Below are 20,729 nucleotides of genomic sequence, written 5' to 3'. Positions count from 1 at the left end.
TCGCCACGCCCACGCTCGGGCCTCCTGGTAGAGCCCCCTCCTGGGGCTCGTCATGCCCGCGCTGGGGCTTCTCAAAATGCCCCTCTCCGGGGCTGGGGTCTACGCACCCCGTAAGTTGCGCCCTTACTGGTGCTAGGGTCCCACCCCCTGTGGGTCCCTATGAGGTTCAGCCACTCCTCTCTGAGCTTAACTGACCCCACGACTCTGCCCTGCAACTCTCAGGGCCTAGTGCGCCCTCACTGGCACCGGGAGCCCCACTTTACCGTGAGCCCCCCTATGAGGCCTCCTCCAACCCCTACAGCCTCACCCAAACCACCAGTGTAATATCACAAACACAACTTCAAGCCTCCTGGCTATAACTCAAACACAACCCAAAGCCGCCTGGCTATAACTTAACATCATTGCTTAACTCCGCTCGAGCAATACTTGCTGTTAGGCTTCTCTCCGCATCCTAACTCCAGGAGCCCGAGCCCGAGCCCGAGCCCGAGCCCCTGCCCCTCTGGCTGCTGGCAGGGAACTACTAGCCTGGCCTTGACTCTTGGTTTTATAGGAGCCAGGCCCTGCCCCCTACAGGCAGCTGACTCTTATTAGTCCTCCTGGCAACCCACAGCTGTACTCATTATCGCTGCTAGGGCTTTTCCCTAGCAGTTTTCCCCTCTCTAGGAGCAGGGCAGCGAGGTGCGCCGCGACAGTAGGGATGTCCAAGAATATATCCCTTGATGTGTGTGCGGGACCCCGGGCCCTTTTCGTCGCTCTGCACGCGGGCTGTGGCCGGCAGCCTGGGCAGGCCGGGTCGGAGAGGGCGGGCGCCGAGCTAGAATTAGGCACAGACACGTAACGGTTGATTTTAAGATTGTTTACTTACACCGAGATGGTCGCAGTGCAGGCTGAGAACTTGCTTGAGTTGCGGTTACAACAGAAAACACGAACACACGTGGAGTTTGCTAGGCTCCACGCAGACAGAACTCGAACAATCACGTGGAGTTTGCTAGGCTCCACGCAGACAGAACTCTGGATGTCCAGGACAAGCGCGCATAAAACTCGTCAATACGTCTTATAAAAGGTTCCGTTCGAAGACGGGAAGAGGTGGGCGGTGGATCAGGCCGCCAAACTCCTCTGAGCAACACACAGGGTTTCTATTACCCTGCCACGCACACCCAGAGTCCCCACGAGATGGATGCGGAGTCCTCTTCGGCATGGGCGGAAACTGCTCAAGCCTCTTATATGGCTAGCAGGCCAATCGCTAGCCGCCACGTGTGAATAATTTAGCACTAGCCAATTGTGGGGCACAAATTTGCATGCAAAGAGTGGGAACTCCTTTGCAACGTGCATTTCTGTGCTGCAAAGAAAATGCACCCTGCAAAGACCGCTGCAAAGTGGCAGGAACACTCCTTTGCACGCGGGTTCTCTGCACAGCAGAACTCCACCGTGCAATGAAGCTGTAAACCCACGGGGATAATTCTTAGTGCCGAAGCACACACAAAAAATCAGACCTTTGGGTCATGACAATGTGTTGAACTGATGAAGGCTTTAAATGTAATGAAATTATGAATGGAGCAGGTAGGGCTTTTGTAACCCTTGGATCAGAGACTCAACACTGTATAACATGAAAATTGTTTTCACAATTCCTGGCAGCATTGAGAAACACTCTGGAGAATTTACAACAAGCAGGAATACTAACATTTATCGGCAAGTGTTTTTAAAATGGGAAAGAACACAGATGATTTCAGCCACAGCAATAGTAGCTTTCCAGATTTGTCCACCCTTCCTAGAAAATAAGAGCGAACATAAAAAAGACAGAGAGAGATCTGGAAAATTTAAGTGCGTCAGTTTATTGTTGTGCCTGTCTCAGTTTGATTATCCCCTCCTGTGCAGCTTTAGCATGTGCGCCTAGTTTTGGACACGATGGGACTTTGTACAATTCTGGAGGAGACCCTCGGTCACTTCGGGGAGAACCCCAAAACTCACCTGCCACAACTTTGATCTTCAATGGTGGGGACTCTTGTTGAGGGGACCTCCAGAGTTGTCGCGCCCCCCCGGTGGATGTATGTGGGGCTCCACCTCCCCTGCACCCCATCCATACGCCAGCCCTCGAGATGAGCCTTAAGATCTTAGTGTGTCTTGCCCTTCCGGTGATGTCAACTCTGGATCTTCACGTTCCCTGCGCTTTCGTTGGTTCAACCTTTGTTTCGTCTTGACCCAGGGGCCTTTGGATGTTTTCCCCGTGGAGATGTGTCTCAATAGCCTGGTGGTTCCATCTGGAGCTGTATGCTACCACTGCTCTTTTCCTTCACCAGAATTCCCTTACTGTTGCCTTAAGACCTATCTACAACAACGTAATCAGTGAGAGCCTGCATCAAAGTAAAAGAGGAAGAAAAGAACACCAACGGACCAAAAAAAAAAAGGAAAGGAACCACCCAACCAACTACAGATGAAGTCAAAGAAAAACTGAAAAGAAAAAGGGGAGGGGTATTGGGCTAGGCAGCCCTCTTTCCTCCACCAAGCCCTAGCCTTAACCCAGTGCATCTCCTTGACTCAGCTCCGCATCCTTGCCCCAGCCAGGGTCTTCCTTGGCTCTTCGCTGAGCCGCCCCTGGTCCCACGCTCCCATGCCATCTGCGGCCAGAGTGGGACGTTCCCTCAAACTCTGTTGGCACTGACACCAGCCTCCATGTCAGATCTTCTTGCTTCTGCCAGTGCTGGGTGCACCCAGCGTGGGGGATCCCTGCAGCTTCTCCTGCTCCCGGAATCCCCACTCGCTCCCTCTCAGAGCTGGCTTTTGAATCCACTGGGCGGGGTCACCCAGCTCCAGCTGCAGATAAGCGTGGCTAATGAACTGCAGGGGTTTTGCTTTTGTTCTCTCAGATTGTCGGCGTCCTAGAAGGGGTAAGTTTTTCTCTTTTACTGAGCATCTCTTTTGGGGTTGGGTTCCCCTTGTCCCGTGTTCCCAGGCGGGCAGGGTTCCTTGCTCCCCCATGCTTGTATCCCTGGGACAACTGTCAAACATTTACAGATTCTAACCTCTGTCCTAGTGAGATATAACACTCATAAATTAACATCTCTCCAAGACACCTGTGCAATACTAGCCTTTAAAATAGATAACCAAAAAAGGGGAGAAACACAGACAAAGTAAGGATCCAGCACAGAAATGAGAAAGCTGGAGATAATGTGCAACTCAGAAACCAATTCCTCAGTCCTCTATTGATAATGTCCATGATTTACAGTAGCAGTAAACAATAAAACTGGTTGAGACAGAAAGAAGCTGGAGTCCTAAACAAGTAATGTATTCAAAACCCAGGCAGAGATGAGAAGACATCAGCAACAGCCTTAGATCCCCGGTGTCTCAAAGGAGCCAGTACACCAGGGTTCAGCAACGTTTTTGGACAGAACACCAAAGCACCTGCAAACCTCATTTTGTAAGTTGTTGGTGTACCAGGGGTAAACAGCAGGGAAGCTACAGGAGGCCTGATCCTTGTGGCAGTTCAGCCCTGGCCCTTTCCTGGCCAGCCGCCCTGAGGTGCGTTCTCCAAGCAAAAAGCCTTTGCGTGCCACTCTCTGGCACGCATGCCAGGGGTTGCCTACCCCTGCACTAGACAATGTGAAGCAGTTCCTAAGACTAACTCCAGCTGACCTACCCAAACAACCTACTTGACATAACCACAGACTTGGCCACAACAAATTTTAAAATGACCCCTTCTTTTATCTGTGGGCTTCTAGCAATGTGCATTACCCACTGTATCAGGGCAGAACTTGCATATTAAATAAAGACACAACAAGGCTCCCTGGGATTCCCTAACATTCACATACATAAGGCAGCAGCTGTGGTCTTTCCTCTACACAGGGAGCAAGTGGTAACATCTTTTTATCAACACACTGACAGGATGTATTTGCTGCTACAACTTAAAACTTGTATGTTCAGAACTTAGAATCCATTTTGCAAAAATAATGTAATTTATGGTTAACAATTTCAAAAGTAACAGATGCTACAACACTTCTTTTAAAATGTACATGTTTTTACAACACAAAAACAAATGCTCCTATTCTGATGCCAGCTTAGAACACAAGTTTAAAAAAGGCAGTTCATTGCATCTGTGGCTCTTTACTGCCCAACACTCTTCTCTTTTTGGATGTTGTCTGACCTGAGCAATCTGAAACCATTCTACAGTTCTTCTATGTTAGTCTAGTTTAAAAGTGTCACTCTAGTGAAAAAACTGACCCCTTAGAAAAATGCTCTTTAGGGAAAAAAAACTGCACTTGGCTTTGGAAAACAATTGCCTAGATGTAGAAGCAAGCAGAACCATGTTTATAAATGTGCTGGAATTTCCATTGTTGTAATAGACAGCAATTTTTTTTTTAAAGTCCTGCTTTTTCAGAATTAAAATCACAGACTGAATTAGGAAACAAAAGGTACACCCCCTCCTATTAAAGGAAGAGATTTTCCCCTTACTACATTTCTGGAAGAAAAAAATACCTTCCCTCGACTCAAAATACAAGACGACTGCAATGTTTATTTGTATATTTTAGTTTTTTAATTCTGAGAACAGTTGCAAGATGAGATGAAATGACAGTAGCTATAAACAATATGCTTGCAGGTCCTTCTGCTACATACAGATCTGGGGTAATCTTAGCTTCCTTAATTAGTTGGTTTTAATGTAATGTATAGTCATTGGAATTCTCTAAACTTCTCCAGGTATACTTGGGTGTAAAATGTATCCAGTAAAACAAATACAGAGAGGATGCAGCCATTTTTTTTAAGTTACTGTTGGATGTGTATATGATGCTGTACTTTACATGCTGACAACAGACTCAAGACATTATGTGAAGATAAATCAGAAGTTAATTTAAACTGACACTCTATATAGTATATCCTGGTAATATAACTAAAATTGGGGAGGGTTCTTTACAGTGAAGTGACATCACTTGTAAGCCACTGAGGACCCCAGGGGTGTTCCAAAGCAATTTCTGTCCCTCAGTTAATCTTTTTCATATCTTACTATAACTTTGAATAATAAATTTCACTAAAGTCTTTTTCCTTACTATCTTAGTTTAATTGTTAAAAGATTTATGCTGTATTAGATTGTGCTGTTTTTGAAAGTAGAAGAAACAGGGTTTCTTCTGGGTTTAAAGATGAGCAAGACGCATATGAATTGGACACTGTCTAGCGAAGGTCCCACCTATGCAATCTGGGTGACTCAGTACAAGTCTGTAAGAGCTGACATATATGTAACAATCCAGAAGCTGAAATACGAACATCAAATAAATGTGCAGAACAAAAATCGCCAATAAACTCAAGGACATAACTTGGATTGCTGCATAACGCTGTTTGTCTGAGAACTTGCCACTGAAACGCTACAGAAGTAATCTCACCAACACAGTGGCAAATTCAGTAGCATTATCTCCTCCAAGCCATCCAAACCAACAAGGTAGCAAATGGTGCAATGTTCTTTGAGGAACAGTCTTTTCTACACTCAATGTCTGAGGTTTATTTTTCACTGTCAGCCTCATACTGGCATGGAAGCACGTGACTTAAGAAGCATCTTTCAACCCCTGATAGTACTGCTTATCTGCACAAGAGTATTTTCCCCCTTTTCTTAAGTCTGGTCTCTCTAACCCACAAAACATACTATCTGTTAGGCCCACAGGTCAATAACCAAGGAAAGCTTAGAACCAATGACTGTGCAAATACTGGCATGGAAGCACGTGACTTAAGAAGCATCTTTCAACCCCTGATAGTACTGCTTATCTGCACAAGAGTATTTTCCCCCTTTTCTTAAGTCTGGTCTCTCTAACCCACAAAACATACTACCTGTTAGGCCCACAGGTCAATAACCAAGGAAAGCTTGGAACCAATGACTGTGCAAATAGTGAACAAGAGTAGGCCCCTTAAAAGTCATCCATACAGTTTAAGAACTCTTTCCTTCTTCAAGAAATGTGAATGATTTACTACATTCTAAGTGTAGAAAATGTAAGTATCTTTCTCCCTCAGTTCACTTGCTAAGAAGGAAAAGCATGCAAAAAACCTTTGCTTCACAAGATTACAGGAACCTTTAACCCACTGACAAGACACTAATTAACTTCTCTTGCATACATTATCCCACGGGGGTTTTTCAGTCAGACCTGGCTGACCTCATATTTAGCACTGCATTACATAGCCTCCTATGAAAGCATCTAAAGAATAAAATGACTTGCTATGTTAGAGTTAACAGCAGTTGAACTGCTGACTAATTACTTCAAATAAAAAAATTACAGCACTCTCAGCAAAAAGGGGGAGTAAACAAATTTAATGTATGAAATTGCTACAAAGCACGCTATGAAATATCTAGGTAGCTCACTAGAAGCTTCAAAATCCAAAACAAAGAGATCCTGCAAAACCCTGCAGACAGATTCAAACACTCTTAGAAAAAGCATTATAGACTGCCTATAGTTTTAAAAGTAAAATCTTGGTCCTTACAAAGCCCCTTCCATCTAAATATTCCAAGGAAATTTATAAAAATGATGTAAACCCTGAATGTTTGTAAATTCATATTGTATATGCATTTTACAGATGGGGAAATTGAGGCGCACAAGTGAAATGACTTACCATTCAGCAAGCCAATCACAGCAAAAGAATTCAGGAATGTTACTACTCCATTTCTGCTCTAACCACCAGATAATGTTATCTGTAATTGGATCTGACTACATAACGCTAGTAACTGGAATACAATAGAATTTTTAAACAGTAGTATTTGCACCATATGTATAGCTTTAATAGCCATACAATATTCTCAAATAAGAATGTATTATTATTTTAATAAAGCATCAATAGTTTTGAGAGAGGCCAATGATTATTTTTCATGACATTTCTTAGAAATTGTTAGGTAGGAAAACAAATGGGAATAATATGAATACAGTTAGTGTGCTTACAATAAACAAACTCTGAATACTGATTTTGCCTAAATATTACTCAATGAATTTGGTGCCCGTTTTGAAAAGTTGACTGAATGAAATCCTAACAAAGGCAAAACTCTCACTGACATTAACAGTGCCTCATAGCAACCAACTTTAAAACATCCACTTTTGAATAAATGGGCAGAAAAGCTGATTGTATTATACCTACAACTGCCAAAACCTGGACAGGGTGGAACAGACATATTTCCAGGGGCAACTGGTTCATTTTGCCATGTTGTCTGCAATCTTTAGCAACAGCGCAATTTTTTTTCTTCTGAAACTGACTGCTAACTACAAAGATGCCAATTTTATTCATGATGACCTGTAACTTGCCACACAGAACAATTACACATTTGTACAAAGAACAACTGTATGATCAGTTCATTTCCATGTCTAGCTACTCTGATTCCTATAAACACATACTGCGTTCTCTTTTGCTTTTTATATATACTCCTCTAATGAGAGTAAGGTGGTTATTTTTGATGGCAAAACCAGCATTACATTACCAAATATTTTTCCATGATTTGATGTTGAGTTATATATTTCTTCATTCAAGGGACCAATATAAAAATAATAATTATGGATAGAAAACAGAGAAGCACTGTACTTACTTATTAAAAAGATTAAGTCCAATCCTATAATGGCGTTTCCTGATAACATCGTTACTGAAGGCAGGTGAATCCCAACTGTTTCGAGTTTCCTTGTGGTAGGTCTGTTTGCTCAAGGTCTGTTCCCTTAGGCTGTCTCTAGAAGAAGACTCTGAGCTGCAATTTATTGTATCATTGGAATTGGAAGTGCTATTGATGCTGTCATTGTCTCCATCAGAATAATCAGACTCCGATTTGCTCTGCCTGTTTGCTGTGCCATTGATAGCTAAATGACTATCAATAGGCCTTGGCCTGTGTCTAGCCTCCTGTTCTTCTCGAGTTATAATCTTGGTAGGAATAACATGTGGGATATGTTTTGGGCTTCCTTGTTGACTAGAGACCCCTCGGTCATATGCATTTTGCCTCTTTAATGAGCCTCTCTCTGAGCGATCACTTAAGTCCACTGAGCTGTCACTAGGTGGTTCTATAGTTAGCAATGGAAGATGATCCATTCGTATCCTTTGCTCCTGGCATTCCAATGAAGGGGTGCTTCTGCAGCTTGTATCAGTGTCTATCTTATCATCCTTGTGGGTCATGGACCAGTACTCCTGAGAAGAATTCACAGACCGAAGCCTCAAGTCAGATTCTGTGCTAGACGGTCTGTCCACTGACTGGGAAAGAGGTAAGGGTGGAGAGAGTTCTTCCTCATCAATATATAATGTGACATCACTATATGATGCAGTCATCTCATCAAGTTTCCTATGATCTACATTATGGATTGCTGGCTTAGCTTGAGTACAACTCTCTCTCTCTATTTCACGACTTCTGACTTGATCAGGTGTCTGGACTTCATCAGAATGTAGGCTTCGGCAGTTTAGAGCATCATCAATCGATTCTGCAAGAGATTTGACCTGTCTTGAAAAAGCATCCTCCAGTTCTGTTATAGCATCAGCAAAGTCAGTGGATGCTGCTGGAGATTTCATAGTAGCTGATTCCCCAAGGTCACCACATTCAGATTGAACAAGGGCTCCTAATTTTGACCCATCATTTGTAACAGAAACTTGCTTCCCTTCGAAGTAGGAGCTATGGACTTTCTCAGGTCCTTCAAAGGAAAACTGCATTCTCATATTGGACAGTACAATGCGCCTTGACATACGATTTTCAGACATAGAACTTCTAAGTCGCTCAAAGTTTTTATTCATCTGATACTGGCGAAAAGCTGTTTGTATAGTACGAGCAGCATGTCTAGTTATGAGACGGCCCCCATATTTCCGTTCTAGCATTTCCACCTACAAGGGAAAGAAATATAAAAACTTCATCAAGCACAGCCTCTAAAATTATTAGGTGCCACTTATGCCTAGACACCACAGTGATAAACATCTTAAAATATCAGATAAAATTATTTATTTTCAGTATATTACATCTAAGTAACTTATGAAAACAATAAAATATTTAATAAATTTTTAAAAAAAGCTCAAAAGGCTTCACTATCTATACAGAACTGCATAGCTAAGGATTTGAAATTTCCTTTAAAAAACCTCTAACATGTATATATATCTGTCATATAGAAACAATGAGCTGACAAAAAGTTTTAAATTTTCCATCTGAATTTTGATAAATTTGCATTTGTCTCTGTCAAAAAAAATTTTTTTTCCTCTCTCTCTCTTCTAGAGATGGTTGTTGCGAAGATGCAATTCTTTATAAACCTAATGCAATCATTCTGATTGTGCACTACTACAAGAATCTTTCCACTTTAAGGAAAATCAAGACTGCAAAGTTTTACCAGGTATACTGTCTGGCCTTGCAAAGGACTGAACATCCAAACCCATGTAGTTTGAGAGAGATAGCTCTTATAATACATTATCTACCTAAAAGATTGATTTACTTCAGTCATAAAGACTGTTCAGCATTCATAAAGATAAGTTTAAACTTATTACATCCTTTATTTTTACTGTTACAGAGGCACACAAGACAACCACTCACCAGTGTTTCCAATTATAATTGTAACAGATGTAATCAATTTAACTTAGTGACAAATGACATACCATTCTTTTGGAGTCCTATTCCTAGCCTTTTTCAGACTTATTCCTCATAAAACTTTCAAAGAAAATTGACTAATTTTTAAAACAAAATGTAAATTATTATTACTGTTTCAGACTATGAAATGATAATTCCAGAGAAGTAAAATATACAGTATTAGTATGCATATTTAAACTACAGTAGGCAAAGCACTGGAAACCATATACTATAGGGAACAATCTTTCATGAGCTAATTACAGACATGTGGGGAAGTTAAATCAGGTTCAAAATGGCTACCTGATTTAAACTTAGCCCATCCTCGTGTCAACCTTATATTTACAGACCCGGTCTCAGTCATCGGTAATCAGTCTAAACCTGTGACTGTACAGAAGTTCCATGTACACAAACCAGTCTAAAAATTGCAGAACCCAGTTTAAGATAAACCTGGATCTATGCAGTATGAAACTTATTTGATTTAGGTCAAACTGGTACATGGAACTTCTGTAGACTTTCCTTTTGCAATGCTGGGGCTGTGCCCAGTCACTGGCCCCAGCCCTGGGGCTGTCCTTTTTACCCCCTCCCCGCACTGGGCTATTTTTTGCTGCCCTCCAGCCCCTTGCTGCGACACTCCTCCCAAATCAGTTAGCCCTCTCAACTCCCATCCCACAACCCACTTGGGGTGTAGCCACTTTTATCAGTGTTCACCACTGCTGGAGCCGAGCAAGTCCTGGTGGGGGGAGGGACAGGAGGGATGGGGGTGTAGGTTCCTTTCAAGCACTCCAAATAATGAGGGTAGAGATGCAGACAGCCCAAAAAGCACTTTAAGAATTGCCTAAGTGCATAAAAATTACCATAAAAAGTAATGGACATCTTTGAAGCACTTCCTTTTGAACAACTTCCTGAAAGGTCTTTGTGCTCAATCAATCCTTCAGCATTCCACAGCACTCTGCTCCCCACCCCATGTGGGAAGGGGAGGCAGATGGACAATCAATGAATGCTCTCCTGTTTTCTTGGTTGTCCTTGGGAATCCTCTGATAACAGAGACTGAAGCACACAGGGAATCATGCTCTGTAGCCCCCCAGCTGGAGAAGTGTGCCACTGCATGCTTCTGCAGCCATTTTGAAGTGCTCCAATTAGGAAGGAGTGGGGTTGGGGCTGACTTTGAAGTGATCTGGGATTCAGGGTGCTTCAGATGCATGTCTGCCCATGGCTTTAGATTCTCTACTGCAATTTCTCATGTTTAAAATGGGGATACTACTTGCCGTTGTTTCCTTCACCAGGATGTTCTAAGATATTTCTAAGATGTTCTAAAGATTATTAATAATTAGTACTTTTAATAAGTATTGTTACATCCCATCCAAATCTACTTACTATTAGACCAACTGACTAATTAACATGGATGGACTTCATGTGTTGTGATTATAATCAGTAATTCTCAGAGTGCTGCAGTGCCCCCGGATGTTGTGAGGTGCCACACAAAATTTAAGGGTACCACCCAAAATTAGCACTGTGAGATTTAAAATGGACTCCACAAAAACATTCTGACCTATAGATGCTTTTCTGAGTTCTCTGTAGCAGAAAAAATTGTTCTATTATTTTTCCATAGTCAAAAAAACAAGTGAAACTTAGAGGTATCTTGACTCTCAAAAGGTTGAGAACCACTGAGTTGCATCAATCCCAAACAGTGTGTGATTTTCACTTATATTTCAAAAAAGTTAAATTAGTTCAGAAGGAACAGAAGAATTGGTAAGAAACAGGAAAATAAAAGCCGATTTTTCCTTAAAATATTTTTTCCCCAGAGATAATTGTTTTTTTTCCATAAAATTTTTGAAGGCTGTTGATCTAAACGCTATTGATCTTAAGCAATATCCAGATTATCAATATATACTTTTTTGGGGGTGGGTGAGTGGCAGCACTTTGACTGAAAGCCACTTAAAAAAAATAATTCACTGGGTCCTGTGGCTATATTTTAATACCTTTCTAATATTATCTTGCTATCTCTGAAAGCCTTACATATATTTTTCTAATATCTTTTAATTGATTTTTTTTGTGATTTCTACTAAAATTTTCCATTGTAGTGATTATCCTCTTTTTTTTTTTTTTTTAACCACCTTTTGGTACATACATCTGTCAATCCAAACATGTGTTTCAAACTCACACCTGCAGCCCTGATTCTCTCTTAAGATAACAGGAAAGCGGTGGATGGAATTCTGTAGGGAGTCTGCAGTGTATCTTCAAGCAAACCAAGAGCTCTGTGACAGCACCTTGGTTCAGGTTCTAGGGTAGATGCCGCAGAGGGAAGGGTTTGTTATTCAGGGTTGGCAAAGAGACTTGATAAAACTGGCTTTATTAAGGTTTGCTCCAAGAACCAGGAGGTGCCCTGGTGTCCAAGCAGAAGGATATACCCTCAGGAAAGTATGTTGGGAAATAAAAATGATAGCTTAAAACCACCTTTGTCCCTCATCCTTGGGCTGCATCTCCTCAACAAAGCTCAGAATCTGGTCTTCCACACCTCAGTGTAATAGCACTGTATAGCAACTAAAATCCTTTATTTAAATAAATTCAAAATGAAAGAGACTTTTCATTTTTGTGGCCTACTATCAGTATGTAGGGAAACACTAGGAACAGCTCAATCCCTCCCTGCAGGACCTTACACTCTGGGATAAACAGCTCAATGAATTATTGTTTCACTGTCCAAACAATTTTGTAGTTATAGAATATACCAATGTTTTGAAACTTTATTCCCTTACATGCCAACTACAATGTGATAAATGAGCTTTTTATCATCATCATTACCATCATTTTTTTCTTTACCATCATTAAATTTAAAAAGTGTTTTGGTTCTAGTATGAATGAAATACTGATCTCTATTGCACTAACTTTTATACCACATAGAAGTACATTTTTGAAGTACATCTGTTCTGCAAGACTTGTTATAGTAACAATAGGCAGAAGGCTTAATACTAGTACCATCTAGAATCCATTACCTTTCAGATAATGTCCATACATTTTCCTTTCCCAGTTGACCATAATTATCACAGCAAAAATTAAAGCAAAAACAAAGTGACATATGTCATAGTCCACAGTAAATAAGAAAATGCATCACAAGCAGGGTCTCTGGAATGGATGCTTATTGTTCACTTGCCAGTTAAAAATACTGTTACTCTAAACTAGGGCAGTCCAACTTCCAAGTGGGCCATAGATCCCTCAACCACACGCTACAAGGACCACATGCCCCCCAGCCACATGCTGCATGGGACCCCCATGTCCCCTCAACCCCCTGGCCACAAACTGTGTCCATCCCGTGAGGTGCACCACCCTGTCTCTCCATGGCAGGGGCAGGAAACAGAAGCTGGAGGACGGAGGGTGAGCTGGACAACCAGCTGGTGAGCTGGCAGCAGCAGGAGTACAAGGGAGGAGCAGTGCCCTAACCAGGAGTCCAGTGGCCAGCAGTTAAAACTGCTGGAGCTGTGCATTGGACAGCCCTGCTCTGAATGGTGAAAGCACTGACACACATGAAAATAATATAGAAGCTAACACCTTTGAAATAAGACTCTTCTCAAGGTAGAGTTTAAAAACATGCATTTGAAATTTCATAATTCTCAGAGAACAGTCTTTTCAGGGATGCATCCTTATGTCTTTATGAGTCATAGTCACTTCTTAGTGAACCCAATGGGATTTTTGCACAATTAAATAAACAATAAGTCAAGATCTCAAGTTTGGCCCTTAAAAATTTAGTGTGAAAGCACAGTGGCAATTGTTTTTCTTTCAAAAACAAAAAACCAACAGTTTAAAATGATTCATTTCCTTGAAAAAAAACTTACATTGTTTTATCCTGTAAACAATATAAGCCAAATGCATGAAATCACTTCTCCTAGAGAATTAAGTTCTTTCTTTGAAGAAAATTCCTTATTTATTACCATTACTTTCAACTGTAGCTCAGTGAGCCAAGGAAAAGCAGAGTGGAGGAAACTGGAACTTCAATAACATTTAACTATGCCAGTTATGAACTAACTTGGAGTCAGAAAATAAAAATCTGTCATTTCAGCAGCACACCTGAGCTCATCTAATGCATTTTTTCTTCCATATAAATAACTGCCTTTGCCATATTCATAAACAGAACAACATAGATGAAATACCTGCTTATCCTGTAGGTCTGAAGATAGTTCATAGCTTTCAGAAAGTGATCTTGATCTTTTAATAGCTTCTTCCTCTGCTTGTTTTCGCAGTATGGATGTTGAATGCTGAAGCTTATGTCTCCGGGATCTTTGTTGCCCAGGGGAGACAGAATACAGCCCGTAAGCAGAGTGGTCGTAATGGTCTGGGCTTATAGATGAACTATGTGTTATAGGTCCTTGATGGTAGGTAGATGGGCTATCCAAAGATGTGCCAGTTTCACTACTTGGAGCCTCACCCTCAACACTAGACAAAATAAAGGGAAAAAAGTCTCCATTAGGCATTATACACCAAAGATCTCAGCAGTTAACTAAGAGCACACCTCCAATTTCAGATTATCCAGATGTAATTCATTATTTTATAAAATCCAAATGCAGTTATCTATGTTGTAGATGTCTTGCTAAATACCATAAATTTAGGAATTACTTAAGCAGATTTCTATTTTGCTGGAATGTGAGGCAGAGGTTTTTAGAGTATGGGTACTTTAGAGAAGTGAAATTTCCACCATTATTTAAGTTTATGTAAAACTTTTAATAATATCATGAATAACTCACTTGACTCTTTCTATAAAAGGAAAGAGAAATCAAGATATTCACGTGCATTGACTAATGAGACTAATACAAAAAACTGAGATGTATGCATATTTGTACCTTTTTGTATTATAGAACAAATTACAAGTCTTGATGTTATAACTTAGGTTGTAATTCAACATAAGCAAATAACTTCTTTTCCAAGGAAATGTGGGATTTAAGTGGTCCTGGATGCAACAATGGATTCAGTGAAATTAAAGATTCTGTGAAATTAAATTCAGTGAATTAAAGACAGAGGAAAAAAACATACTGTGGTAATCTAGTCTATTACTTTGCCAGTGCAGGATTGTTTCCACAGGATATTTCTGTAATGCTTTGTCCAATCTGGTTTTAAAATATCCCAAAAGGTGGGGTTTCTAGCTAATGAAAGGAGCATAACTTCCCAAGTAATACATATGAGAAACTCGAGACCTCTAATAAACTAATTTTCCATTTTCATATAAATGTTACGAATGCTAAAGAACAAAAAGGAGAAAAATAAAAATGAAATAGTGGAACATGATGATAATTGTTTCTAAATGGAATTTGTTTAAGAAGTTGACACTGGTGTATCATTTATTCTTTTAAATAATTTGCATTTTTTCATGTAAGAAAACTCTAACAATGCAAGCTGCTATGCTTCTTTTCCATAAAGTTAAATTCAAACACTCCAAGTATCCTGCTTACACAGAACACTGATAAGAAATAAATTCTTATTTACGCTGTCATTCAAAAGAATCAGCAAACTCCTGTTCCCACAACACCCAGGCACAGATACTAACTCTTATACACACACATTGCCTACCTTTTGTTTTTTTTAAAAAGGCATCAGGAACCTCAAGGAATAAAATTTTGTGTGTCCTCAACTCTGGCTTACATTTGTGTATAGCTTTCATACAGCCCACATATACAAAAACATAAAAAAATCCTATTGTTGTCTCTCAGAAACAAAATGCCATGGTCTCTGTTTAGACATACACCGCAGCAGTCCCATCAGCAGTTCAAAGTACAGTGATTTCTGAAAGAACATTCTCCAGTGGATTGCAGTGCCAGAACAGATCAAGGTTAACACTGTCAAAACTCTTCTTGTCTGAACAGTGTGTACTTGTATAAGTGAAAAAAAAAGCTTTTGGATTTCTCAAAACATTTCTGTAAATTTTTAAAACTGAAAACAACTTCTCTTTCCTTGCCCATCAAAATATGACTCTCCCAAAAAAGGTGTTTTCAAACATGTTTTACCCAAACTGGAAAGGTTTCAGTTTATATACAAATCACATTTTCCAGAAAGGAAGCTGGCAGGAAACTAAATCCTTTCCCTTAAAGATACAGCTGGGTTTCAACTTAGTGATTAATTAATCTGCCAAACTTTTGCAAACAACACTGAAAATATGTAGATTTAAAAAAAAATCTAGCCTAAAAATTCCATTTAATTCAATTGTTTCATATTTAAAAAGAGTGTTTCTAGTTTTGTAAATGAGTTGTTTGGCTGTATTATTTTGTACCTCGCAGGTTCCTAATTAAAAATCTGTCCATAAGCACAGTTGTGACAAGTGATGCCAGAATAGAACAAGGTTTTAATATTTCGTCTTTCTTGAGTCTGGTGACATATTTTCTGCCTTCCTCCCTTTTAAATTGTAAATTATTTAATAGTCCTTTTACTGTAAAGATGAACATATTGACATTTTAATAATGATACCAGTTCATGGATTCTTAATGACTTTTAATGCCATTAACAAAAGTCGTACCAGTGGTCATAAACATTTGGTGAGGGGTTTGGCTGAATATATTGATTTTAGAAAAGCATCCTGTTTCCCTCCTTTTATTTTACTTTTTTTTCCCCAGTAATGCCTACAACCCCTGAATGACTGATTTCATTTTACTTGTAAACCTGCTCCCTACTATCACGTCTGACCTTTGAAGCAGGAAAGTAATTATCTTTTACAACATGCAGCCTCCTGCACAAGGCATGACAAACCCATAAAGCAAGCAAGTACATTTTGCATTGCATATTTGAAAGCCTTCTTCCCTGCACCTCCTTGCTAGTCCACTAATTTAAAGGGTGAGATTTTTTGTGATTAAGTTAATAAAAGTAAAACCCAATTGACAAAAAAGTTTCCTCCTTATTAGTACTTTACATGTCATTTTAACACAAATATTAATGTTTTAATAAAAGATTTGCATAGAATATTAAGAAAAGTAAAAGTAATTTCCTCCAAACTATTATTGGGCTGCATATGTTGCTCTATCATACAGTGAATTTAGTACTACTGTGCATGTTAGGAGAATAGGTCTTTACACAGATTCACAGTTTAAGGCTGGAAAGGACCTTGTGAGACCATCAGATCCAGCCCCCCTACTCTGGGCAGGAAAGGCTGTGGGGTCAAATAACCCCAGTAAGGTGTGCATCCAGTCTCCGTTTGAAGATCTCTAGGGTAGGTGCCTGCATCATCCGCGCAGGAGTCTATTCTAGAGTCTGGTCACATGAACCATGAAGAACTTTTTCCTTGTATCCAATCTGAAACCTCTTTTTTAGGAGTTTATGACTATTGCTCCTGGTTTTCCCTGGGGCACTTTGGTGAATAGCTGTTTATTTTGCAACAGCAATGGACCAAAAAAAATGGCAACCCCTCTCCCCCACCCCTATCAAATAGAGGTAAACTGACAAAGGTTTTCTTGGATGATACTGATAGCCAATTATTAACCAGCTGTATAGACTGAGTCAATAACTGATATTTAGCAATAAAGCTCATTGAACAAGCTTTAGTTCAAGTATTCCCACCACCATTTCTAAGTGTGGGGTTGCTAATACAGGAGACAAGGCAGCACTTTAATTACAGCAGCACTCGGAGCTGTTCTAATTAAAGTGTTGCCCCCCCAATCCCGGAGCCCACGTAAAAGTGCCCCATACCAGATGCAGCCCTTGCCCTTCAACCCCAGCCTGAGAGCAGCTGCCTGAGCCTGAGGCTGCCCAAAGGGAAAGGGTCCTGCAACACAGCAGGGAGTGTCTGGCCAGCCCCTCCCAGGCTCTGCCCCAGCCCCTAGGGGACAGACCCCCAGGCACTGTGGGTTGAATCACGCTGGGCTGGGCCAGGCTGGGCAGGGCCAGGCCAGGCAGCCCAGCTCTGCCTGCCCCACCCCACCCCTCCCTGCCACAGTCAAGTCTGCAGCATTTGGCACCTTTTAAAGCACCTGCTCTGGTCCCATCCCACAGTCTGCGCCATGCCAGCACCCAGGACACTACAGCAGCTGTTCTGCTCCAGCCCAGCCCACCAGTGAGGGGATGGTGGTGTATCCAGGGTCACCCCAGCTTGCGGGAGGGAACCCAGGTATCCAGAGGCCTTGCCCAGAAGCCACAATTAATTATTGGAGAACATTATCAGCCACAATGCCCCAAAAAAGTTGATAGCTGATAATGCAAGTTTCCCTTTCATTTTTGCTGAGCCAATAGACAACCGATATATTGGTGCACCTCTACTATTATACCTGACAAGATTTATGCTAAGAGCATTCATACCCTCACAAACTGATTTAAGGTATTTGTCTTGCAGTATTAACAGGGAGGAAACCCTCACCAGCATTTCCCCCACCTGCTACTGATGAATTGCACTGATGAATCATCATGTCTGAAGATCCTGCTCTACCCTTGTGTACAATGATGGAAATCACCTTCTGTCTGGGGGAGTAAAACAGCCACTTCTCAGATGGTTCTTTCACTGCAATGCTAACTTATCATCTCCAGAGCTTCCTTCTGAAGCCTCCAGCTAGGGGTTGAGTACACACACATGAACTAGGCCCACAATTTTGTTCCTCTCTTTTCCCTTTCCCTCCATATATTGTCTTGGAATAGTTTGCCATGTTCTAAGGTCTGAGCTTTCCAATGATGCTTTATTCCCCATAGCTGTGACATATGGCAAAATGATGCAAGCCAGAACTGGAAGGGAAAAAGATTGGACATGTGATAAAGGTTGGTGAATGGAAGTCAGAAGTCCTTGCTTCTATTTCTGGCTCTGTCACTAAGAAGACTTCAAATGATTTAGGCTTAATTTTGAACCTTAATTGGTTGTCCAACACGAGATACTCAGAACCTTTATTTTCAGAACCACAGAGCTCCCAAGAAGTCCAATTAAAGTGAATCAAAACTACAGGAGTTCAACATCTCTGAAAATCAGAATCTCAGTTCAAGTAGATTATTTATAAACTGAGGTCCCCAAAGGAGTGGTCCCTTTTGGAAATTTAGGCCTAATGCTATTCCTCAGATTCCCATTCTCTAAAAAGAAGGTAGAAGCTCTTGTAGAATGTGTGAGATTAATTATATAAGTGCTTTTAAACCATAGCAAGTTCTGCAGATAACTGCATAGTAAAAACCAAGTACATCAGGCCCCAAGTCATACCTCATCCCATCTGAACTCTGACTGGTTGTCTCTAGTTGGGCTATGGAATGGAACCAGTTTGGGACTTATACCATCTCCTAGCTCTGTCCAACTGAACTGGATAAGTGTTATTACTGATACCTGCCCATACCCCCAATTTATGAAATACACTTCTAAGATCCATTCTCTTTTGCAGAGACTGAATTTAATGGATTGGTTTCTCTCACAAATATTCAGTTGGAAGGAGTAAAACTGCAATACTTTCAGCATTCTAATCATAAAACTGTAGGAGAGTAAAGTAACTAGAGAAAGACTATAAATTTCTAACTCTATTTCATTCCTGCCTCAAAAGGATGGATTGTAGATTTAAGCCAAGTCAGGAAGAGTGAAAGGTTGCTGCCAGCACAGCTCAGAAGAGTGAATGAGGTGGCTAAATTTAGAGAATGGAAAGTAAGTCTTTGGAATAATTCATGATGTTAACATTATTTATTATGAACAAGTCTTTACACTAAAGCTGATAAATCCTTTGTAAGGATCTGTTTGCACCTCTGAACCATTTTAAAGCACAGAAAGGAAAAGGTCTTTGGTGCTTCAGTATTTCATCAATAGTTGACACTGGCAAGGTTCTGTTATAAAGTAGCCCATAGAGACCTCACTAACTCTAGCAAATGTTAACAGCACCAATGCAAAAAAAGTGGGAGAAAAAGGGAGTGGGAGACGAGGAGGAGAAAGGCCTGAAGGTATCTGGAAACAAATTAGATGGTATATTTTGCAATTGTTTTTCAAAACCTTCCTCAAAGATATTTCAGATTACAGGTTAAAATCAATACTTCATAACAACCTGCCTTTCTCTAAAGAATAAAAGCTAGTATGGAAAGATCAAATACACATGGGTTCAGAGGTTTCTTCCCTCCCAAACGTGTACAAACCTGGGTTTCTTGAAATAGCTTCTAAGCATCTAACAATGAACATAATGATTCTTTTTTTTTAATTAAAATACATCAGCTGAAATGATATATGGGTATGTGCAGGATCTGTTTATCATCAGCAGGGCAGTAAGATAAGGGTCGTGCCTGCAGTGCAGCTAACACTGTATTACCCATGATGCACAGTGAGTTCTAACAGCTATAGAATCAAAGCTGACTGCTCTGTTTGAATCAAAGAATGACACCAATGTGTAGACAGCAGCTGCCAAAAGCTGATTTTCTAACTAATTCATCTAGATGTCAAAGCTGAACTACTGTATCCTTTGGACTAAAGTCGTATACAATGTACAATGCATCCAAACTGACAATGAGTAAAATAGAGATTACAAACTTGACAGAACTTTATTCTGTCTATAAAATCATCTCCTACCATTTTGATGACAGGAAAATCACTGGGTTTATGTATTAAATAAAATAAGCCTCCAAAACTGTAGCTCCATATAAAGTAGGCATGTGCAAATAGGGAGGTTTTCAATTTGGATTCGGCCGATTTGGAGGACAGTGCTTCGATTCAGAGATTTGGATCACTATCCTGAATTGATTCGGCTGAATCAGCTTCGAAAGATTTGGCACTGATTCGGAGAGATTTGGTGATTCGGATGGGCTGGGGAGAGCTGCAGGAGAAGCCCACATGGCTGCCCTGCCTGGCCCCAGCCTCCTGGCACTTAAAAAACCCCCACAAAAACAAACAAACAAACAAGCCCTACAACTCACTGGCTCTGGCAGTGGCGATTGGGGCCTCTGAGCTCCCCTGCACAGCGTGGGGCAGCAGGGATCACCATCCTGCCTGGCGCCCGCATGACAGCTGCCCCATGGTGCAGGTGCAGCGCGGCTCAGCAGGGTGTCGCGTGCTGTCTGGGCCGGGCTCTGGGTAACGTGGAGCCGCCTCAGCTCCCAGGAGAATTGAACCGGGGGCTGGGGAATCAAACCGGATCTGGCCTCCGAGGGCTGGGGATTATATCAGTTAATACTACAAATCACAAAGGAGTTATGTGATTTTAATTAATGGATGTTTAAAAATAACTTAGAATCTTAATAAAGGTTCTGCATATTTAATATTGTTCATACTGGCCTCGCTAATATCCTCAGACTTTCC

At 40.9% G+C, this 20,729-nt stretch overlaps 1 protein-coding gene across 9 annotated transcripts in view; it reads right to left on the bottom strand.

Annotated features, from left to right (window-relative positions):
- Positions 1-20,729, bottom strand: part of IQSEC1 (IQ motif and Sec7 domain ArfGEF 1) — a 707,630-nt gene that overhangs the window by 67,764 nt on the left and 619,137 nt on the right. For all 9 annotated transcript variants that reach the window (XM_059715837.1, XM_059715838.1, XM_059715839.1 and 6 more), the window contains 2 exons: positions 13,672-13,954; positions 7,538-8,802 (listed from right to left, as the gene is read on the bottom strand). In XM_059715837.1, coding sequence (XP_059571820.1) covers positions 7,538-8,802; positions 13,672-13,954 — 1,548 coding nt within the window. The remainder of the gene's footprint in view (positions 1-7,537; positions 8,803-13,671; positions 13,955-20,729) is intronic.

Source organism: Alligator mississippiensis, chromosome 12 (assembly GCF_030867095.1).
Source record: "Alligator mississippiensis isolate rAllMis1 chromosome 12, rAllMis1, whole genome shotgun sequence".
NCBI classification, from domain to species: Eukaryota; Metazoa; Chordata; order Crocodylia; family Alligatoridae; genus Alligator; species Alligator mississippiensis.
The sequence above is the reverse complement of the archived record's forward strand: the minus strand, read 5'-3'. Positions and strand labels throughout refer to the sequence as shown.